This window comes from Myotis myotis, unplaced genomic scaffold (assembly GCF_014108235.1).
Source record: "Myotis myotis isolate mMyoMyo1 unplaced genomic scaffold, mMyoMyo1.p scaffold_m19_p_17, whole genome shotgun sequence".
In the NCBI taxonomy this organism is placed as follows: domain Eukaryota; kingdom Metazoa; phylum Chordata; class Mammalia; order Chiroptera; family Vespertilionidae; genus Myotis; species Myotis myotis.
This window is the reverse complement of record NW_023416321.1, coordinates 10603034-10626884: the sequence shown is the minus strand read 5'-3', so window position 1 is coordinate 10626884 and position 23851 is coordinate 10603034. Positions and strand designations below refer to the sequence as shown.

The 23851-nt window shown below is 47.8% G+C and overlaps 1 protein-coding gene across 3 annotated transcripts in view; it reads right to left on the bottom strand.

Annotated features, from left to right (window-relative positions):
• B4GALNT2 (beta-1,4-N-acetyl-galactosaminyltransferase 2) overlaps positions 1–16692 on the bottom strand; it is a 28174-nt gene extending 11482 nt beyond the window's left edge. Inside the window, exons 1-6 of one of the 3 annotated variants that reach the window (XM_036342021.1) lie at positions 16537–16653; positions 15280–15465; positions 8014–8232; positions 7358–7489; positions 4914–5020; positions 2046–2083 (exon numbers count right to left, since the gene is read on the bottom strand). In XM_036342021.1, the coding sequence (XP_036197914.1) occupies positions 2046–2083; positions 4914–5020; positions 7358–7489; positions 8014–8207 (471 nt within the window). In that variant the 5' untranslated portion in view covers positions 8208–8232; positions 15280–15465; positions 16537–16653. Of the gene's footprint in view, positions 1–2045; positions 2084–4913; positions 5021–7357; positions 7490–8013; positions 8233–15279; positions 15466–16536 lie in introns of all 3 variants that reach the window. The other 2 variants (XR_004973043.1, XM_036342020.1) reach the window with 2 other exon arrangements.
• Positions 16693–23851: the final 7159 nt, after the last annotated feature.

Sequence of the window (23851 nt, the reverse complement as noted above, 5' to 3'; positions counted from 1 at the left end):
TGTTTCTATCTCATGCTCCCTCTCTCTTCCTCTCTGAAATCAATAAAAGTATATTAACAAAAATAAATAAAACTCAGAATGGAACTTTTCAGGGCTTGACTCTGCACTCTTTGCCTTCTTATTCTAACACCTTCTTGCTAGAAGATTTCATCCGTTCCCATGGCTTTAAATACCAGAGGTGAGAAACTGATGGTTTCAACATTTGTGTCTACAGTTCATCTCTTTCTAAGATCCAAGTGTCTGGTTGGTTGCCCTGCTAGGAAGTTTCACAAGCAAATCAAACTGATATCTTCAAAATGGAACTTTTTTTTTTTAATATATATATATATATATATATATATATATATATATATATTATTGATTTTTCACAGAGAGGAAGGGAGAGAGATAGAGAGTTAGAGGAACATCGATCAGCTGCCTCCTGCACATCTCCCACTGGGGGATGTGCCCGCAACCCAGGTGCATGCCCCTGACTGGAATCAAACCTGGGACCTTTCAGTCCACAAGCCAACGCTCTATCCACTGAGCCAAACCGGTTTCGGCAAAATGGAACTATTGATTTCTCTCTATAAGCCTCTCCCTGCCTTGTGAATGGCACCTTCATCCGCTCAACTACTCAAGTACCCAAGTGGAAGTTGTTGCTGTTCTGCCAGTTCCCTCACACCTACAGCCAATCTGCCCTTGACCAGAATCAAACCCAGGACCCTTTGGTCTGCAGGCCAACACCCTATCCACGGAGCCAAACCAGCTAGGGCCTTGCTGAAAGCACTTTAGTCAGTCAATGAATATATATTCTGAGATCCAAATTACAGGCACAGGGGGGAAAGTTGTGAATAAGACAGATTCCTTGCCTTCAAGAAGCTTATAGTCTACTAGAGGCCTGGTGCATGAAATTCATGCATGGATAGGGTCCCTAGGCCTGGCCGGCGATCAGGGCCGATCTGTGGGGTGAATGGCGGGGCAATTGGGGGCCCACCCCGCTGCACCTGCCTTGGCTGGCCTGGGGCCTATGGGCTGGGGGCAGCTTGCATCTGCCCCCCAGTGGTCAGTGCACATCATAGCTACCAGTCATTCCACTGGTTGGTCCCCTGTTTGGTCAATTTGCATGTTAGGCTTTTATTATATAGGATTGGGGAAGAGAGGCCATAAGCATATCACGATGCATATGAGGTAGTTCAGGTACAGATAAGTGCTATAAGAAAATAACAGAGGTCAAAACCGGTTTGGCTCAGTGGGTAGAGCGTCAGCCTGAGGACTGAAAGGTCCCAGGTTTGATTCTGGTCAGGGCCATGTACCTGGGTTGCGGACACATCCCCAATAGGAGATGTGCAGGAGGCAGCTGATCGATGTTTCTCTCTCATCGATGTTTCTAACTCTCTATCTCTCTCCCTTCCTCTCTGTAAAAAATCAATAAAATATATTTTTAAAAAAGAGAAGGTAACAGAGAACTGAGAAAGTGACAGAAGCAGGTGGCAGAGGGCTTACTGGTAGCTGGGGGTGGGGACAGAGGAGGCTTCTAGTCATTCCAACCTCTGTTTAACAGACAGAGGTGAGAAAACTAAAACTACATTTCCCAGGCTCCTTTTTAATTAGGGCTCTTGATGTGATCTATGTCCCACCAGTCGGATGTACTTGCAGAGACCTTGATTTGGAGCTCTGTTAAGTGGGGAAAGCGGGCAGGGCACAGGGCTTCCATCTCAGAGGCGCTAGCTCTGGCAGAGGCAACACAACGCAGGAGCCGGAGCCATGGCTGTGGCAGCAGCGTCCTCTGGCAGCGGAAGCAGCAGCACTGGCGGTGGCTCAGTGCCTTGGCGCGGTCTCGGAAGGCCTCCCTGGAACTCCAGCCACTCCTTCGGCTGGAAAAAGTGGGCCTTGCATAGGCACCCTCCCCTCCCCCCTCACCTCAGACTCGTGTCTGATGTTTCATCTGGATGGGGGCTCCGTCAAAATCCGAGACCAGCCACCACTGGGGGGAGGGGGCTGGGCAGTGAGCCAAGGACAGGATGCCAAGTGCGCAAAGGGACTGGGAGGGGGGGGGCTCTTGCCTTATAGTTGGGGGCACTGGGTCCATCAAACTGCAGACCTGGAGGACACAGGGAAAAGGAAAACAAAACAAAAAGTCATCTGGGAGGATTCCATGGGCTCTCTGAGGCTCACATCTTCCTAGCTGCCTCCATGTCCTTCCAGAGTCCCTTCAAGTGTTCCCTCCTACCCAGGGTGTTTGCTGGCAGACTCCCCTCTCCCCAGGGTTCCGCTTTCCAAGGTCCTTCCAGCGGTTCTAAAACCCCTGATGCCACCCTCAGCTTTGGATGGGTGCTGTGAATTAATCCAGTCCCTTCCAGGTATCTGTTACTGAAGGGAAGGAAGCAATGAGTTAATAATGAACCAGCCTGCCCGGCCAGCATGGCTCAGAGGTTGAACGGCGATCTATGAACCAGGAGGTCATGGTTCGATTCCCGGTCAGGGCACATGCCCAGGTTGTGGGCTCAGTCCCCAGTGTGGGATATGCAGGGGGCAACCAATCAGTGACTCTCTCTCATCATTGATGTTTCTATCTCTCTCTCCTTCTCCCTTCCTCTCTGAAATCATTAAAAAAATAAGAATAATAAATCATCCATATATGGAGCACCTAGAGTAGTCAAACCCATCAAGACAGGAAGTAGAATGGTGGTTGCCAGGGGCTGGAGGGAGAGGGGAAGTAATGTTAAATAGGTGCAGAGTTCCAGGGGGGAGATGAAAAAGCTCTAGAGATGGATGGTGGTGACGGCTGCAGAACAATGTGAATGTATTCAATGCAATAGAACTGTGCACTTAAAATGGTTAAAATAGTAAATTCTGTTAGGCATACTTTACCACAATAAAACATGAATCATCCAGTGTCATATTATTTTTAAATAACCATTCAAAAACACTAACAATGAACCTCAAGTGTATTTGCTTTAGCATCTTATAATATGACTAGTTCAAGTTCTCCTTCAAACATACCCTCGTCTGTGGCCATAGGGCACTTACTAAGCTCATCTGGGAAATTGGCAAAATCACATTTGCCTCACAGTGCTGTGCTGCTGGACTAGAGGAGTGTGTAAAAGCTTTTTAGTTGTTTAAAACACAAATAGTTACTTTACTTCTAGAAAATAGTGCTGCTTGTCTCGGGGCCAGAGCCCCCCTCAACCATCAGCTCTTCCTCTAGGATGGGGATGTCAGGGGCCCTGTGTGTGCAGCAGGTACCTAGAGAGCCAGGCCCCGCATGGACGCTTCCTTCCTCAGGTCTGATGCCGACCCCCCTGCACTTCTCCCCACCTCCACCCTGCGTGAGGGGGGCCTGGGAGCACCAGTGCAGACCACTCCCCAAGGGGGGTCCAAGTAAGCACCCTGGATCAGCCAGGCCCTCAAGCTGAGGAGTGTTAATTCCTGGAGATGGCCTGCGCTTTGCCTGCTCCCAAGATGCTGTAGGCCAGTGGCCGGCAAACTCCTTAGTCAACAGAGCCAAATATCAACAGTACGACGATTGAAATGTCTTTTGAGAGCCAAATTTTTTAAACTGAAACTATATAGGTAGGTACATTGTTATTAACTTAATTAGGGTACTCCTAAGGCTTAGGAAGAGCCACACTCAAGGGGCCAAAGAGCCGCATGTGGCTCGAGAGCCGCAGTTTGCCGACCACGGATCTAGAGTAAGTTCATTAAACTAACTTACCCTGAATCTTTCTTGGACTTTGCACCTCCAGAGGCCAGGGTCAGTTAGCATTTAGACTACAGCCAGGATATTTCCTCAGCAGTCAGCTCCTCTGTCTCATAGCCACTGATGGTTTACAAATTCTGCTTAAGCTACTCAAAAACAAAAGAACCTCACTTGGCTTTCTGATCAACGAGGTCATCTTTACAATCTTGCTTCGGCCTTGGTTCCTTCCTATGGTGTGGTTTTGCCAACTTACTACAAAAAACACACTTCTGATGTTATTTTTTCTTAATCACAAAATGGCGCTGAGAGGAAATCATGGGCTTGAAAGTTAGTTTAAACAAACAGAAACCCCTACATTCAAATCCCAAGTCTACCATTTAAGAGTATAGGCAATTTAGTCAATTTCTCAGCTTCACCTGAGAGATGGCAATAAATATACCTACCTTTCCAAAACTCACAAAGAGAGAGCACACAACCTTTTTTCAAAACTTAGAGCTACATTGTTACGTTCGCTGAGGTCAACCCCTTCCAACTCTCCCATCCACACTTGTCTTGTATACTTGTTTCCGTCTATCTCAGTGATGGCGAACCTTTTGAGCTCGGCGTGCCAGCATTTTGAAAAACCCTAACTTAACTCTGGTGCCGTGTCACATATAGAAATTTTTTGATCTTTGCAACCACAGTAAAACAAAGATTTATATTTTTGATATTTATTTTATATATTTAAATGCCATTTAACAAAGAAAAATCAACCAAAAAAATGAGTTCGCGTGTCAGAGGTGTCAGAGGTTCGCCATCACTGGTCTATCTCCTTTCCAAAAACCGGCTTCTGCGCATGGGCCACGAAGTTTCAATCGCACTGTACATGCGCGCCCGCACATGGTATTTTGTGGAAGAGCCACACTCAAGGTGCCAAAGAGCCGCATGTGGCTCGCGAGCCGCGGTTTGCCGACCACTGCTGTAGGACACCAAAAAGCCAATTATGTCCTAAGATTCCTTGAGGCTCACAGATATCTGTCCTCTTCGGTGTCATCTCATAGCCCCGGGGAGGTCACAGCTACTAAGGTGATCGCCAGTGGTGGAAACAGTGATATTAACATTAAATGAAATCATTTCAAACTTTTTGCCTGGTGCTGGTACCCAGCAGGTACTCAATGAATGATTGCTCCCTCTTTTGCTTAAGAAGGAATAGGAAAGTTGCCCAAGTCCACTCAGGATGGGGCGCACCTACCTGGGATGGGAACCGTATGCAGGGGCATCACCTCCACCCCGTGGACGGGGTACCCAAAGGGGAGGTTGGGCGGAGCCAGCAGGGGCGGTGGGCGGGGCAGCCCTTCCCTGCAGAGAAAAGGAACTGTTAACAGCTGCCCTGACTCCCTTCCCAGGTTAGTTCTTAAAGTGGTGCCTGTGCCCCGAGCCTTGGGCGGCCAATGGGGAGAAATGGAGAGTAGATTGTAACCATCTCCCCTCCGCCCTCCCCTCCTCCATGACGCCCAGCCTCTTAACTCCACAAACGAACTGAGCAGTTTACAACAAAGCGCACAAAAATCAAAAATCATGACCAGCAAAAAAGAAGAAACAAGATAACCAGACTGTAGGGGCCAGCACAGCTGCGGCAGCTGAACACCAAAGTCACCTGTGGTTTTAATGATTTCATTTAAAGTCGCCTGGTAGCCAGGGTATACAAGGATTGTCAGAACTCGGGTCTTCTTAAAGGGGCAGAGGAGACCAATTCCTGGAGGGAAGTCAGACTTTTCCTGGCTCTGCACCAGAACATAAAGTGTATCGCAGGAAACGGTGTAAGCGAGTGGTTGCTGTCCCCATATTTTCAGAGCAAACACAGTGATGATTTTCAAATGGTTTTGTTGTGGTAACGACCTTCAGTCAAAGGCAAGTGCATAACACAATCCAGTGAGATGGGCTCTTTGAGGGACTAAGGCAGCGGTTCTCAACCTGTGGGTCGCGACCCCTTTGGCGGTCAAATGACCCTTTCACAGGGGTCGCCTAAGACCATCCTACATATCAGATATTTACATGACGGTTCATAACAGTAGCAACATGACAGTTATGAAGTAGCAACGAAAATAATTTTATGGTTGGGGTCACAACATGAGGAGCTGTATTTAAAGGGCCAGAAGGTTGAGAACCACTGGACTAAGGTAACACGGCTGAAATGTAGCCTTGAGGGACCCAGTTTAACCAAAGATACCACCACCCAGATTACCTGGAAGAGAGATCAGACTATGGGAGTGAGTATTTATGGGAATATGAAAAAGACAACATTTAAAAATGGAAAAGGACCTAACGAGGCAATCAAAAGAGGAAATGCAAATGGAAAATAAATATATGAAACATGCTCAGCTTCCATATTACTCAGGGAAATGCAACTTTAAAAAACAACTACCTTTTCATTAAAGTTTAAAGGTAAGGGCTATGTAAGGTCATCCTGACCTCCCAAGGTTTCAGGTTCGATCTGAGGCATATACAAGAATCAACCAATGAATGCATCAATAAGTGGACCAAATCAATGTTTCTCTCTCTTTCTCTCTCTCTCTCCCCCTCTCCATTCCTCGCTCTAAGATCAATACATGAAAAACTTTTTTAAAAGAATGATGATATAATAAATCACAACAATAATAGTAGGTAATATTTTTGCAGTGCTTCTATATGTCAGGTCCTTTTTGAGTTACTAGCTCTCTGTATGCTAATACAATTCACCTTACAATAAGCTTCTTAAAAATATTTATTAATTAAATTGATTGGGGGGGGCATTGGTCAACATGAACATATAGGTTTCAGGTGTGGGTTTCTGTGTTACAAGATCTGTGTATTGCACCATGTGCTCATCACCCAAAGTTAAATCTTCTGTCACCTTATATTAGGACCTCCTGCTCCCCCCACAATAAGCTTTGGAGGGAGGTATCTATTATAATTTTTCATATAAGATACTGAAGTGCTATGAGGTTAAGTAACTTGGCTCCCAGCTTGTTCCAAAGTTAAAGTCCTCAATCACAAATGCTATTATTTTATTACTAGAGGCCCAGTGCACAAAATTCGTGCAGTGGGGGGAGGTGTCCCTCAGCCCAGCCTGCACCCTCTCCAATCTGGGACCCCTTGGGGGATGTCCGGCTGCTGGTTTAGGCCCAATCTCTCCCAACTGCCCTTCCCTGCTGGCCCGATCCCCCCCAACTGCCCTCCTGTGCCGGCCTGATTGCCCACAACTGCCCTCCCCTGCCGCAACCCACCTCCTCCGCTGGGACCTGCCTCCTCTGAGCAAGGCGGCGGAGACACTGGGACTGGCCTCCTCCGCGCTGCACAGAGCTGCAGGACCCCCAGGCCTCTCCGCGTAGAGTGGCTGCCGGGCCCCGCCTCCGCTGTGCACATGGCCATCTTGCGGCCATCTTTGTGGCGGCCATCTTGTGATGACGTCATGCACGAGGGCTTGACACCACCTAGGCTTTTATTAGTATAGATGTTTGATGCACACAAAGTTTATAAATCTTCATTTAAGGGCTATTTCCTCCATTCTCTTTTCTAGGTTTATTCCTAATAGTTCCTCCCAGGCACCCGTGCAAGAGGGGCAGCTCCCTCCTTCTCTCTTTGAACCCATACCCTCAGGACAAAGTAGAGCTTTTGCTCCTCCTCGGACCCGAGAGCCCTGGCGGTCTACATTACCTCCTCTGAAAGTGCGCAAATTCCGCCTGTCTCCTCGCTTTCACTGCAGGGAGGTCTTTCTGGCCATAGGCACCCTCAAAGTTGTAGCCCTGGCCTTTAGTTTCACAATGGCACTGATTTTTCGGGAACAGCCTAAAACAAGCAAGAAGACTGTGAACATGACTGGGTGGGAGGAGGGGGGTTGATGAGTGAGGGGGAACCTGAGACCTTATCCCACGTGTGTCCCTCTGGGAAACCGCCTTTCCCAGACCCTCTGTCCTGGAATATTAGCAGAGGCCCCTGACCAAGACCCAGGGAGGGGAAGGAGCGGGGAATGGGAGGAAGAGCCGCTCTCTTGACTTATCCCCTGCACCAAACTTCTTTACACTTGAGAATCACAGAAATGCCAGTGGCATCTCAGCTCCACCAGCAGAGGAGGCTGGAGGGACAAAGAGCTGGCAGTTAAATGGGCCCTCCAAGGTTTTAAGGGACTTGACTGAGTGTTGCAGAGAACAGAGGCTGTGCCCCGGAGACCAAGCCCTCTCCTGGTCCCACAGGAGGGAATCATTTGAACAACCCACACAGGTCAGGAAGGCAGGGAATCATCTGTAAGACGGGCACAGGAGGAGCAAGGGAGCTGCCAGACCACGGTGGGAGAGAAACGCGTGATAGCTCACCAGATCCCATCGTAGGAAAAGAGGGACCGGAGACGTTCCTCGGGTAGAAGCTTTGGCATCTGGACAGCCGGATTGGAACGAGGGAGCACCGGATCGGGATGAGGGAGCACTGGGTGGAGGCTGAACTCTTCATGAAGGTACACACTTCTGAACATAAATAAAACCAGGCCGAATCCTAAGACGAAGGTGGACATCTTGAGGAGCCACAGCAAGTTATAGCTGTTGGGGCACAAAAAAGCACATTTCATTAAAATCTTTTTTTCTTGATTAGTTATTAAATGACTTGATGGTCATTTAATCAACACCCACAGGAATAACTATTTTGGGGTGTAGAGAAGAAGGAGACTATTTACTGCAAATCACTCCGTGGTGACCTAGCAGGGCTGTGAAAACAGCACAGGGCCCCGGCTGCCCTGCACTGGTCTGGTCCGCCCCATTCTGCTCCTGCAAGACGTCATTGTATTTCAGCTTCAGCTCCAGCCTGGGAAACAGTCTTGGTGGAAAGGGAAACCGTGCTCCCAGAGCCAGAGGGGAGCTGACTTATACAGACTTCTGTCCCCGCCCCTGGTCCAACAGTTCTCCATTTAGTACAGGGTTAGTTTTGTAGTATGCAATTATTTCATCAGTAAAAAAATTATGCCTCTCATCCCCCTTTTTGTTACATCTTATTTATTCCATCCGCTAATTTTGCTGCAATGACTAGTGCTTTCCTGACAATGTTAAGTGATAGCAGTGGGCATACTTATCTTGTTCCTGACAATAATGGAATAGGAAGCATGATTTTTTGTAATTGTCCTAGAGGCCCAGTGCACAAAATTCGTGCACCGGCCTGCACCCTCTCCAATCTGGGACCCCTCAGGGGATGTCCAACTGCCTCTTGCAATCCGGGACTGCTGGCTCCTAACTGCTTGCCTGCCTGCCGGCCTAATCGCCCCTAACCCCTCTGCCTGCCTGACTGATCGCCCCTAACCACCTCTGCCTGTCTGATTGCCCCTAACTGCTCCCCTGCTGGCCTGATCACCCCTAACCACCTCTGCCTTGCCCTGCACTCAGGACCCAGGCTTCCCTCCCTCTGGCCAGCCACAGGCACCCAGGACCCGGGCTGGCTTCACACGGGCTGGCTGCAGCCACAGGGGACCGTGGGCAGGCGGCTTTGCCCAGGCTGCAGCTGCAAGTGCTGGTCCCAGGACTGCAGGGCAGGCGGCTTGTCCCTCTCCCGGGCCGTAGGCACAGGCGCAGGCGCAGCCACTGGCACCCAGGATCGCGGAGAGGGTGGCTTGTCCCTCCCCTGGGGCCAAAGCCTGGCTGGTCCCCATTCCTCTCTTGCAAGCTCATTTGTGCCTGGCTGGTCCCCATTCCTCTCTCCCCAGTGTTGAGTGTCTGAGCATGATGGCATGAGGGCATGACAACCATTTGCATATTAGCTCTTTATTATATAGGATACTGGGAAATGAAAATGTATTCATTGAGAAACTATTAGAAACAGTAAGATTTTTTTAAATATATTTTATTGATTTTTTTACAGAGAAGAAGGGAGAGGGATAGAGAGTTAGAAACATCCATGAGAGAGATTGCCCAGCTGCCTCCTGCACACCCCCCACTGGGGATGTGCCCGCAACCAAGGTACATGCCCTTTACTGGAGTCGAACCTGGGACCCTTGAGTCCACAGGCCGACGCTCTATCCACTGAGCCAAACCAGTTTGTCTTTTGTTTTTCAACCTGTCCTTGTCATAGTAAGATTTTATTAGAGTAGCTAGAAGGTGAACTTGGTGGATGGTGCATGTGGGCAGGCTAAGTAGCCATCTCAGTGGATAAAGAAAAATTGAATCAGCCCTAGTTGGTTTGGCTTAGTGGATGGAGTGTCTGCCTGCGGACTGAAGGGTCCAGAGTTTGATTCCAATCAAGGGCACATGACCAGGTTTCTGGCTCAATCCCAGTAGAGGGGTGTGCATCATTGATGTTTCCATATCTCTCTCCCTCTCCCTTCCTCTCTGAAATCAATAAAAAAATATTTTTTTTTAAAAGAAAAGAAAAACTGAATTTATTTAAGGGTGAGGGTGGGGGTGGGATATCCGAAGGGAAAAGCTGCACAGCACCGAGCCAAGGGGACATTGGGTCAATGACAGCAGCACCCAGGAGCTGGAGTTTCATCCTTACATGCAGTCACTGGTGGGAAACTTGTCATTAGTGGGGCTTGGGGGCTGAGCTGGTGGGGTTGGAATGAGATGGAATGCAGGTGTGCAATCAGATGCCTTCAGGACAGTTTTCACTCCTTGTATGGTCTACCTCCTGGTGTCCAGCGAATTTTTCCTGGTCTTTTGTTCTCCTGTGGCGGGAAGCTTACAAATGGCCAATAAGGATTGTATTGCCCTATAGGCCTAAAAGTAGCTAGTTATGAAATAAACATCGTCCCTCCCCTCCACCCCCAGGATCCTTCAGTCCACAGGCTGATGCTCTATCCACTGAGCCAAATGGCTAGGGCTCAACATATTTTTATATCAACATATCCCTATATTCTCTCTTTTTTTTTAATATATATTTTATTGATTTTTTTTACAGAGAGGAAGGCAGAGGGATAGAGAGTTAGAAACGTCGATGAGAGAGAGACATCAATCAGCTGCCTCCTGCACACTCCCCACTGGAGATGTGCCCTCAACCAAGGTACATGCCCTTGACCGGAATCGAACCTGGGACCTTTCAGTCCGCAGGCTGACGCTCTATCCACTGAGCCAAACTGGTCACGGCTCTCTTTTTTTTTAATTTTTTTTTATTTGCAGTGATCAAGTATTAATTCTGTCTTTGAACAAATGAAGAATTAAGCATTAAGCAAGTCACCTCTACCTTAGGGAAATATAAATAAATGAAGATAGATTCCTTATTCTTGACGAGAATAATTCAATGTTGTACTGGTGTAACTTCACCCTATATTACTCTATAAATTCAATATAATAATCACATACATAAAACCACAACAGGATTTTTAAAATTTCAAAATGTTTCTAAAGTGTATTGGAAGTAACACATGAGAATAACACGGAAAATATTACAGATAAGAGGAATGGCTGTGTACCAGGCTGGGCTACCACTACATAATAAAATTATTATAAAGTTATAATTATTAAAAGTATGATGCTGGCTCTGAAATAAGCAAATAAGTGGGTGGAATAAACAAAAAAATGAATATATACAAAAATTTTAGGTGGTTGAAGAGTTCCAGGTTCGATTCCAGTCAAGGGCATGCACCTTGGTTGCAGGCACATCCCCAGAAGGGGGTGTGCAGGAGGCAGCTGGTGGATGTTTCTCTCTCACGGATGTTGCTAACTCTCTATCCCTCTCCCTTCCTCTCTGTAAAAAATCAATAAAATATATATTTTTTAAAAATTTTAGGTGGAATTTTCACTACTTTGTTATATATTTCTGTAGCATCTGATTTTCCAAAGTGGTATTCAAAAAAAGATAGGTGTATTTAAGATAATCAAGTTATAGAAGCACTGGCCAAAAAACAGACTTTTACTTACTCTTAGTCAAGTTTGACCATGTGATCAGATTTGCCTCAGCTTGGAGTTCTTTTTCTTAAACCTGGTTCTAGCTAGGGATAGCATTTTAAAGCAGTCATTAATAGGAATTATGTGGGTAAAGATGGCCAATAAAATGTTCAACAGCTGAATCAACAGATAACAACAAACATTCTACCCCAGTAAAACTGCACTGTTTTTGTGCCTAAGTGGGGGTGTTAAACTTATAATTGTATGGGTCTGATATTCTAGTTCAGGGGTCCTCAAACTTTTTAAACAGGGGGCCAGTTCACTGTCCCTCAGACCGCTGGAGGGCCAGACTATAGTTTAAAAAAAAAAAAAAAAACTATGAACAAATTCCTATGCACACTGCACATATCTTATTTTGAAGTAAAAAAACAAAACGGGAACAAATACAATATTTGTATTTGCATGTGGCCCGTGGGCCGTAGTTTGAGGACCCCTGTTTGGACCATATTTGAGAAACCTTCAAGAAAGAGCCAGGAAATCAAGATGGCGGCATAGGTAAACACTGGAGATTGCTGCCTCGCACAACCACTTCAAAAATACAACTAAAAGACGGAACGGACATCATCCAGAACCACAGGAAGCTGGCTGAGTGGAAATTCTACAACTAGAAGGAAAGAGAAAAGCATACCGAGACTCAGAGGAGGTGCGGTGCGGAAGTAAAATACAAAGGTGCGGAGGTGCATGCGGAGAGGGCTGGCGGCTGAGGACACGATTGTCTTTTTCAATCGGGAGGGAGTCTCAAGCTCTGGGCTCCAGTTCCAGGCGCGTCTCTGGGGACCCAGACTCATACAGGGAGAAATTGGACTGTCTGGCATCAGTTGAAACTCGAGGGCAGCTTTCTCTCAAAGGCGCTGGCAGCGATTGCCAGGGCCTCTGAGGGCAGGACTGAGAGCAGCCATACTGCTCGATTTGCCCGCCCTGTTGATCCCCTGGGACCCCGCCTGCCCAAGCTGTGCATGAAGGCTTTTGCATATGAAAGGCCCGGCCCTCTGTAATCTGAAAATTACTTAGCAAACCGCAGCTGCCCCAAGGCCCCAGGGCAACTTGCATTGCTTTACAGCTGGCTTCTGCTGGGTAGCTTCAGGCAGAGGCTAGATTAGCACCTCCTTAGATCCAAGAGCCAGTGTACCAAGTGGTCAGAGTGGGACCAGCCAATTACAACTCAGATCCATAAGGGACACACTCGGGGGGCAGACTCAGTGAGCACCAAAGCCCCACTAAAGCAAGTCTTGACCCAGAAGGGTGTCTTCAGCACAGAAGTTTTCCCAGCTGATTCTCACAGCCAATTGGCCTGGAGGTCAATTCCTCCCAGTGATACCTACAACAATCAAGGCTTAACTACAACAAGACTGTGCACAAAGACCACAAGGGGGTGCACGAAGAGTGTCTACCTCAGGTAATTGGGGAGGCTGAGCCACTGGGCCCTAAAGGACACTTAGCACAGAAAGCCACTCTATCGACACAGCGAAGCATAAAAAATGCGGAGACAAAGAAACAGGACACAAATGACAGAAATGGAGGAAAGCAAACTACTGGATATAGAGTTCAAAACCACACTTTTAAGGTTTTTCAAGAATTTTCTAGAAACCGCCGATAAACTTAATGAGACCCTCAAGAAATCTAGTGAGACTCTCGATGTTGTGATAAAGGACCAACTAGAAATTAAGCATACACTGACTGAAATAAAGAATATTATACAGACTCCCAACAGCAGACCAGAGGATCACAAGAATCAAGTCAAAGATTTGAAATACAAAGAAGCAAAAAACACCCAACCGGAAAAGCAAAATGAAAAAAGAATCCAAAAATACGAAGATAGTGTAAGGAGCCTCTGGGACAGCTTCAAGCATACCAACATCCGAATTATAGGGGTGCCAGAAGAAGAGAGAGAGCAAGATATTGAAAACCTATTTGAAGAAATAATGACAGAAAACTTCCCCCACCTGGTGAAAGAAATAGACTTACAAGTCCAGGAAGCGCAGAGAACCCCAAACAAACGGAATCCAAAGAGGACCACACCAAGATACATTATAATTAAAATGCCAAGAGCAAAAGACAAAGAGAGAATCTTAAAAGCAGCAAGAGAAAGAAAGTCAGTTACCTACAAGGGAATACCCATACGACTGTCAGCTGATTTCTCAACAGAAACTTTGCAGGCCAGAAGGGAGTGGCAAGAAATATTCAAAGTGATGAATACTAAGAACCTACAACCAAGATTACTTTATCCAGCAAAGCTATCATTCAGAACTGAAGGTCAGATAAAGAGCTTCACAGATAAGGAAAAGCTAAAGAGGTTCATCACCACTAAACCAATATTATATGAAATGCTGAAAGGTATCTTTTAAGAAGAGGAAGAAGAAGAAAAAGGTAAAGATACAAATTATGAACAACAAATACACATCCATCAATAAGTGAATCTAAAAATCAAGTGAATAAATAATCTGATGATCAGAATAAACTGGTGATTATAATAGAATCAGGGGCATAGAAAGGGAGTGGACTGACTATTCTTGGGGGGGAAAGGGGTGTGGGGGATGCAAGAAGAAACTGGACAAAAATCGTGCACCTATGGATGAGGACAGTGGGTGGGGAGTGAGGGCGGAGGGTGGGAGAGGAACCGGGTGGAGGGGAGCTATGGTGGGAAAAAAGAGGAACAACTGTAATAATCTGAACAATAAAGATTTGATTAAAAAAGAAAAAAGAAAGAGCCACAGTCCAATTTATAAAGTCAGTGAGAAATAAGGAAATGAGCCAGGCATCTGTGTCAGCTGATGACCACTCGACCCTTCCAGGCAGAGCTGTTTAGCTGCCAAGCAGTTCTCCTAGTCCAGATACAGAGACTGGAGGGCAGTTTAGTCCTGAGGAAGAAGATGGTGATCCTCATTGCCCTGAGGGACCCCTGTACCTGAGTAGGGATGGCCCTGCTGTCAAGCTCCCTGCAGACCGCGGAAGCCAGTTAACCAATAGCCTCGATTTTTATTTTGCCTAGGAAGGTAGTCTCATGATTTCCGTGGGCTTTATGTTTGTGTCTGCATCCAAACTTTTAAAAATGTCTGCACATTGAAAATCAACACTGAAATTAAAATGGTAATTGAACTATTACGAGAGCAAAGATCTAATCTTAATTCATTTATGAGAAAAAACAACCAAGACACCAATTAATAAATGGGCACAGAATGTACCCATTTCAAATTCAGACATTTTCTGAATGAAAAAGTAAACTTAGAAGCAAAGGAAAGTTTAAAAGAAGTTTCTTTGGCCCTGGCTGGTCTTGCTCAGTGGTTAGAGCGTTCATCCACGGACTGAAGGGTCACGGGTCGGATTCCCAGGCACAGGCACACACCTCGGTCATGGGTTTGACCCCAAGCCCTGGGCGTGTGCTGGAGGGACGCCACCAATCAATCTCTCTCTCTCTCTCTCTTCCCCCGTCCTCCCTCCCTTACACTCTAAAAATCAATGGACAAAATATCCTTGGGTTGTCCGGCGGGCATAACTCAGTGGTTGAACACCAAACTATGAATCAGGAAGTCACAGTTGATTGCGGGTGGGGCACATGCCTGGGTTGCAGGTGTGGGGTGTGCAGGAGGCGCCGATCAATGGTTCCCTCTCATCATTGATGTTTCTCTCTCTCTTTCCCTCCTCTCTGAAATCAATAAAAACAATATTTTAAAAAAATATCCTCGGGTGAGAATTAACAAATAAATAAATAAAAGAAATTACTTTGGAGAGAGGAACTCTAGTTCCCCTAAGGTCACACCAGCTTGCAGCTTTAAGACGGTAGAGGGATGAAGTTAGCAAACATCAGTTAAACCCAGTCCTTTTGTGTATGAGTCCAGCTGTCCAATTGATCAATTGTGCTTTGTTTTAACGCTCAAAACACATCAGACTAGGACACAGATGTAATACCTTAATCAGTAAAGAAACAAACAAACAAACATTAGACTCTCTCTCCCTCCTGGGAGCCAGCAGAGCCTTTCCCTTTTCCTTTTCCGTCCGTCCCAGGCAAAAAATAAAAAACAGCCCTGACGGGTTTGGCTCAGTGGATAGAGCGTTGGCCTGCGGACTGAAAGGTCCCAGGTTCGATTCCAGTCAAGGGCATGTACCTTGGTTGCGGGCACATCCCCAGTAGGGGGTGTGCAGGCAGCAGCTGATCGATGTTTCTAACTCTCTATCCCTCTCCCTTCCTCTCTGTAAAAAAATCAATAAAATATATTTTTAAAAATAAATAACTAAATAAAAAACAAACATCATCTCGCCATATTTTCACGAGATGACTTCCTTGTCCTAAATGATTGTTCCAGTGTGGGCAAATACAAGGGGAATAAACTTTGGGGATAAAGAGGCACAAACTGTATTTCTGATCCTTCGAAGTAGTTGATAAACCTCCAGGTCTCCTTTCTCCGTTAATTATCACGCTACTCTCAGAGGCTCCACAGCGCTCCGGGGCACACACAGACGTTCACTCCGTGGCGAGGGGCTGTGCGCGTGGAGCTGGAAATCGGCTTTCCAAATCCTGCCCGTTCAGGTGCTTTCTGAAACCGCGGAGTGGACGCAGCCTCCGCTCCCCGACCGTCCAGAGCCCGCGGCCCTCGCGCGGGGACCCCAGTCCCCGAGGCGGTCGTTTCCGGGCGCAGGAAAGACGCCCCAGCCCTCCTGGGTCAGAGCCTCCGGGTTCCACCCAGAAACCCGAATCCTGCGCTCCGAAGGCCCCTTTCCACCTTCCCGGCCTCGAGAGGCAGCCTCCACGTCGAATTTTTCAACAGAAAAAAAATGTTCACAGCAATAGCGTCCCCAGGCGCCGTCCCCTTCCCGCTGCCCTCACCTGCGGGGGAGGGGGCGCGGGCTGGACTCAATTTAGAGACCAACCAGCGCCTCCCCCGCCCCGGCGTTCTCAGCCCCCGCGCCTGGCGCTCTCCGACGGCGCGCCCGCCCGGCCGAGTTTCACCTCCCGCTTCTCCGCGCTCGCGGGCCACTCACCCGCACAAGGTCATTCTGAATCACGCCGCCTCGGAAGGACCCGCCGAGCTGCTGGAGCCCAGCCCGGCAGCCTCCCCGCCGATTGCCCCACCTGGCACCAACCGCAAAGTCTCAAGCAGGGCAGGTGGAGGAGGCCCGGAGAGCTCGGGTAGGTCCCCAAGTCCACGTCACCACCAACCCCCGCCCACCTCTGGGTCTGTCGAGGAGCCTAGCTGGGCGCCAGCAAGTCCAAACCTGCGTGCCGGCGACTGGGGAGTCCCAACCCTCACCGGGACAGACCAGTCCCTGGCGCGCGCCCCGGAGAGGTGGAGAGGGTGCCAGTAATGCCCGCAGCCCTGTTGAGGGTACTCGGTACGGACTCGGCACTGGCCGCCTTATTGACGTGGTGCCATTTATTCGTCACAACAGCCCTAAGAGGTGAGTCCTGTTATCAGCTCCACTTTTAGGAAAGGGAAACTGAGGCAACGCGGGGATGATGAGCTGGGAAGTGGAGCTGGGATTCCACCCGCGTGAGTGACTCGGAAGCCGGCGCGGCGAATCGAGCAATGTGTGCCCCTCGGTCGGTCGCGGAGCCCCCCAGGCTCCACCCCGTCCGAGGTCCGAGTTAATAGAAGGGGTCTGTCTGCGAAGGAGCGCGCGGACCCAGCCGTGTACCCAAACCTCTGGATGGTCCGGGGCAGCGAGAGGCTGGACAGGAGCCCCCTCTCGGACAAGTGCCCCCTCTCGGGCAAGAGCGCGCGGGGGCACCCTCACTTCCCTTCTCCCTTCCGGGGCTGCGGGACCCAGGGGGCGAACCGCGCTTGGAACCCGGGGCGCACCCTCCAGGACTGCTGCCGCCCGGCTCCCGCGCTGCTCTCAGACCTCCCAGCCTCTAGCAGGGGCCTTCCTCCTTCTCGGCAGGTAATCAGGTAATCGGACTTTTCTCTCCATCTTGAAAGAACAACAGTCCTACCGGCTAGGGCCCTAGCCGGTTCGACTCAGTGGATAGAGCGCCTGCCTGCGGACTGAAAGGTCCCAGGTCTAGGGTACATGCCCGGGTTGCGGGCTCGATCCCCAGTAGGGGGCGTGCAGGAGGCAGCCGAAAGATGGTTATCATCATTGATGTTTTTACATCTCTCCCCCTCTCCCTTCCTCTCTGAAATCAATTTTAAAAAAGAACAAAATCCCTGTGCCCACTTCTAGTCTCCCTCCCTCCCGCCACCCCCCCCCCCCCCCCGCACGGGTTCACAGGTCCAGAGCCTCACGGCCTTTTCCCCTTTCCTCCACTCCCCACCTCATGCTTGGGTTCACCACGTTTAGCCTTTGCTCCACCTCAGCACTCCAGTTCACCCCTTACCCCCCCCCCCCCCCCCGGAATTGCTCCGGCAAAAGACGCCAGAGGAAAGAAAGCTGGTGTAGGCTGAATCCCTGCAACAGACCCTAGCAGCCGCTTAATGCCTTTGCGCCTGGAAGTGTTTGGTGAATGTCTGATGAAATTAGCATTTGCGGGGCCCTTTTCACAAGCCAGGCGCGTGTTGGGCTCCTTCTTGTGAGTCATCTCAGTTATGATTTTATTGTATTTCACTATGACTTAGGAGTCACAAGCATGACTTTTTTTTTTTAAGTACACAAAACAGTGGCGTGCAAAATAGTGTTTCTATGTGTCACAGCGTGTACTTAATTGTGGCCTGCTTTGTCCCCCGAAGGATTTAAGACAGAGGTGCACAAAGGTGGTGTAAAGCATGAGAGAAATGAATCGAACCAAGTAATTCAGGAAGGTGAGTAGAAAGAAACGCCAGAAGGATGGACAGCCTTGGTGTAGGAGAGTCCCAGATTCAGCTCTGGGCCTGGGCAGGCAGCAGAAGAGAAGCCCTGCGGGAGGGGAGCTCTGGAGTAGCAACTGCAGGGAACTATTTCCTAGAAACAGCGCCAAGAAGGGTGTTATGCTTTCTTGGACGGCGCTCATCAAAGCGCCACACTTACCTTGTCCACACCGTACAATGACCTCCGTGCTTACAAAGGGATTTCATATACAGATCCCTCCTTTTTCTTTTGTACTCTTTATTGTGAGAGTGTTACAGATGTCCCCCTTCCCCCCATTAACTCCTTTCACGCGGTTCCCACCCCACCCCAGGCCTTCACCACCCTATTGTCTGTGTCCATACGAGAAGGCTAAAAGGCTAATTCCATGTAACCCTGATGTTTGGGGGGCTAGCAATCTGAATCTGTGCCAGTAACCTAATGTACATTCTTGATAACCTATCATTAAGTAACAGTACACAACCCCCAGAGGGGGTTTTCAGCGCTGGCGCCAGGCCAGGCCCTTAGATATGGCCTCAACGCCCCCATCCCAACCTACGGGGCTTTTTGCAAAGCCCACGAGAGGTCCGGAAGTCCCCATCCATATTTGGGAGACAAAAGAAACCAAAGGGTAAGGAGGGCTTCCACCATATTGGTTTGCTTAGGCCAGCGGTTCTCAACCTGTGGGTCGTGACCCCTTTGGGGGTTGTACGACGCTTCCGCAGGGGTCACCTAAGACCATCCTGCATATCAGATTTTTTTTTTTTTTTAAATATATTTTATTGATTTTTCACAGAGAGGAAGGGAGAGAGATAGAGAGTCAGAAACATCGATGAGAGAGAAACATCGATCAGCTGCCTCCTGCACATCCCCTACTGGGGATGTGCCCACAACCCAGGTACATGCCCTTGACCGGAATCGAACCTGGGACCTTTCAGTCCACAGGCCGACGCTCTATCCACTGAGCCAAACCGGTTTTGGCCTGCATATCAGATATTTACATTACGATTCATAACAGTAGCAACATTACAGTTATGAAGCAGCAATGAAAATAATTTTATGTTTGGGTCACAACATGAGGAACTGTATTTAAAGGGCCAAAAGGTTGAGAACCACTGACTTAGACTCTGGAGGCAACTCCTCTGAGACCGCCGGTGTAATAAAGCTGTGTAACTCCATTTCTCTAAGCGTCGCTTGGGTTTCTTCAGTCTTCTACAACACATAGGTAATGCATATATGCATATAAGTTCTTTGGTTAATCTCTTCCCACCTCCCCTGTCCCCCTTCCCTCTGAGATTCATCAGTCTGTTCTCTGTTTCCATGCTTCTGGTTCTATTTTATTCATCAGTTTATTTTGTTTATTAGATTCCTTGCTCATTTATTTTGATTTTTAGATTCAATTTTTGACATATATGTATTTATTGCCATTTTATTTTTCATATTTCTTCTCTTCCTCCTCCTCCTCTTTCCTTCTTCCTCCTCCTTGAATATCCTTAAATATTTCATGTAATACAGGCTTCTTGTCTATGAAGCTCTTTATCTAACCTTCAATTCTAAATAGCATTTCTGGGTGAGTAATCTTGGTTGTAGGTCCTTGCTATTCATCACTTTGAATATTTCTTGCCACCCCCCTCTGGCCTGCAAAGTTGCTGTTGAGAAATCAGCTGACAGTCCTATGGGCACTCCCTTATAGGTAACTAACTGCTTTTCTCTTGCTGCCTATAAGATTCTTTGTCTTTAACCTTTGGCACTTTAATTATGATGTGTCTTGGTGTGGGGCTCTTTGAGTTCCTCTTGTTTGGGACTCTGTGCTTCCTGGACTTGTAAGTCTATTTCTTTCACCAGGTAGGGGAAGTTTTCTGTCATTATTTCTTCAAATAGGTTTTCAATATCTGGCTCTCTCTTCTCCTTCTGGAACCCCCATAATGCGGATGTTGGTACGCTTGAAATTGTCCCAGAGGCTCTTTAAACTGTCTTCATTTTTTTTTCTTTTTGCTCTTCTGATCGGATGTTTTTTGCTTCCTCATATTCCAAATCATTGATTTGATTCTCAGAATCCTCTACTCTACTGTTGAATCCCTGTAAATTTTTTTTTAAAATTGTTCTTTATTTCAGTTAGTATATGCTTAATTTCTGACTGGTCCTTTTTCATGTCTTTGACATTCTCACTGAGTTCCTTGAAAGTCTCATGAAGATCCTAGAATAACCTTTTAACCATGGTATTGAACTCTGTATCCAGTAGTTTGCTTGCTTCCGTTTCTTTATTTGTGACATGTTTCTTTGTCTCCACATTTTGGCTGCTTCCCTATGTTTGTTCCCATGTATTAGGTAGAGCTGCTATGTCGCCTGGAATTGGTAGAGTGGCCTTGTGTAGTAGGTGTCCCATAGGGCCATTGGCTCAGCCTCTCTAGTCCCCTGAGTTGGGCACTGTAGGTGGGCCCCTGTGTGGACTGTGTGAACAGTCTTGTAGTTGAGCCTTCATTGTTATTGGCATCTCTGGGAGGAGTTGATTTCCAGGCCAATTGGCTGTGAGGACCAGCTGCGACTAAAGTGGGAGAGCTGCTGTGCAGGAGACGAGGCCAGCTGTGAAGCAAGGTAGATTGGTGCTAGTACCGGCGCGAGTATCAGCATTTACCTACACCACCATCTTGGTTGTCTCCACAATATCCTCCTTAATTCAACCCTCTTAATAACACTGTGAGCTGTTTAAAAGATGTGAAGACCCAGCTTATGAAAGATTTCATGACTTGTTCAAACTTTTGTGGCCTGCAATGGAGCTAGGACTTGTCTCCAGAGTTGTGTCCTTAAGGCCAGTCAGTGCTGGCTCCACTGTACACCCTGCCTCACCAGCTTTATCAAAATGGGAAAACTCTTGTGGCTTTGAAGTGGGGATGAGGCTATCTTCTGCCTTACAGAAGTGTTGTGACCTGTGATTTCAGTTCCTAGGAGAATTCTCTGTGATTGTGAGTGCCTCTGCCTGCTCTGAGGGTGAGGAAAAGGGAAAGGAAAGGAAGGGAAAGTTAGCTAAGTGAGGATTTGCTAACACCAGTTCCCCAGGGCAGCCATGCTGGAGTCCCTGGGTGTCAAGATGCAGAACCAAGAAACCTCTGTGCTACTGCCCTGAGTGGTAGAGAAGAAATGGTCCCTCAAGACTACCTGGAGCCCTGAAACATGGAACAGACTGATGAATCTCAGAGGGAAGGGGGTGAGTGGGTGGGAAGAGATTAACCAAAGAACCCGTGGACAAGGACAATAGTGTGGTGAAGGCCTGGGTGGGGGGAGAGGGTGGGCTAGAAGGAGTCAATGGGGAAAAAAGGGGACATATGTAATACTTCCGACAATAAAGATTTAATTTTTAAAATATAAAGTTCAAGCCCTAGCTGGTTTGGCTCAGTGGATAGAGCACCGGCCTGTGGATTGAAGGGTCCTGGGTTTGATTCTTATCAAGGTCACATGCCTGGGTTCCCTGTGATTGGGCTCGATCAGTAGTAGGGGGCGTGCAGGAGGCAGCCAGTCAATGATTCTCTCTCATCATTGATGTTTCTCTCTCCTCCTCTCCCTTCCTCTCTGAAATCAATAAAAAAAATGTAAAAAATAAAATTAAGTTCAAGTCAAACTTGAAAAAACAACAACAATGAGTATAAATTTTAAAAAGACTAGCCCTAGCTGGTTTTGCTCAATGGATAGAGCATCGGCCTGCAGACCAAAGGATCCCACAAGTTCAGTTCTGATCAACGGCACGTACTTTGGTTGCAGGCTCCTCCCCAGCCCAGGGCCCCGGTCCGGGCTCATGCAGGAGACAACCAATTGATGTGTGTCTTTCACATCGATATTTCTCTCTGTCTTTCTCTCTCTCTTTCACTCTCCCTAGAAATCAATGGAAAAATACCCTCGGGTGAGGATAAACAAAAAAAGAAAGAAAAGAAAAAAAAAGATTACCTAGAGCCCGAACCGGTTTGGCTCAGAGCGTCGGCCTGTGGACTGAAGGGTCCCGGGTTTGATTCCGGTCAAGGGCACATGCCGGTGTTGTGGGCTCAATGCAAGAGGCAGCCGATCGAGGATTCTCTCTCATCATTGATGTTTCTCTCTCTCCCTCTCCCTTTCTCTCTCTGAAATCAATAAAAATATATTTTTTTAAAAAAACTTACATCTTTCAAAAAGAAAAGAAAGAATAGTCATGCCTGTTTCATGGGACTGTGGGAAGCTCCACTGGAATAGAAGGGAAGGCGGTTTGGGAGCTGGGGCCTGACAGGGTGGCAGCAGTGACGCCGATGCCGGGCGCGGGGCTGTGAGAAGTGTTCTTTCCTTGGGCATTTGCATCTGGCTCATAAACAGGGCTGGGCATAGGCACCAGACACACAAGATGAATGAGATACGGCCTTCACCAGGAGGAACTGACACTGGAGGCAGGGAACACCGAGTCCTGGGATTGCCACACACCTCCAGGCCGTTTTCGTCAGGTATGCGGCCCTGCTGCTCCCTCCCCTCCCTGTGCACTGGGTGTTGATTTGTCTTGCTCTGCTTGGTTTTAACATCTCTGGCATCCTCCGGCATCTCCCCTAAGGGAAACAGTCACAGCTCAGGACCTGCCACCCTTCACCCAGCTTGGGTAACACGCCTACGGGAGAGGTTTATTGGGTGACTCTCCGTCCCCTTCTCCTGGGGGTCCCTGGTCACCCTCTGCGATTCTCCCCAAAGAAACCAGGAATGGTCCTATGTGGGGCGTTTGGTGTTCGAACTTGAACCTGAAAAATGCTCTAAACGTTTAAAATTTATTTTCTCAAATAAATGTACATTTATTATGTAGATGGTTAACTTGTACATACATGCATATACATGTTATCCATCTACATGTACATGCACATGCATGGGGTACAAAATTCAAAAGGTATAAAAGCGAACACAGTGAGAGGCAAGTTTCTGCCCTCATGTGCCCTCAGGCCTCCTGCTTCCCTTCCCAGAGGTAACCACTCTACCGGCTTGTGTCTCCTCTCGGACATCAAATCTTTTTTGTAGGAACTTTTAAAAAGTGATGTTTGTCCAGTCGTGGTCTGCAGACTGCCTGGGTCAGGAGCCCAGGTCCAGCTCAAGAGTCAACCAGCAGGCCTCTGATGACCTCTTTCATCACCTGGCTTGCCATAAACTCAAGGGAAAAAGAAGTGATGTCACTTGCTTGAGAATAAAAATCAAGCTATGGGGATGTGCTGGGTTAATCTCTCGAGGGAGGAAGGTCCTAAGCAGATTGCATTAGGATCTCAGTGAGCTGTTAAGATTGTTTAAGCTCTCACATGTTATTCCCTCTAAGAAAGATTCTTCCACATGCCCATGTTGCTTTTGTCTGGTTTTTACTTCTCTGGTTAAATATCACTTCCTAAAAGTGGCCTCTTTTAGACCAGGTCAGTGAAAGGGCGAGGGCTACGCCCTCCATCTTACCCCGGATCCTCCATTTTTGGGCAGCAGCCATTAGCCATGTGCTCAGCAAGGAGCTTCTTCCTGAAAACTAACCAATGACAATCAAGGGAAGTGCGCGCCATAG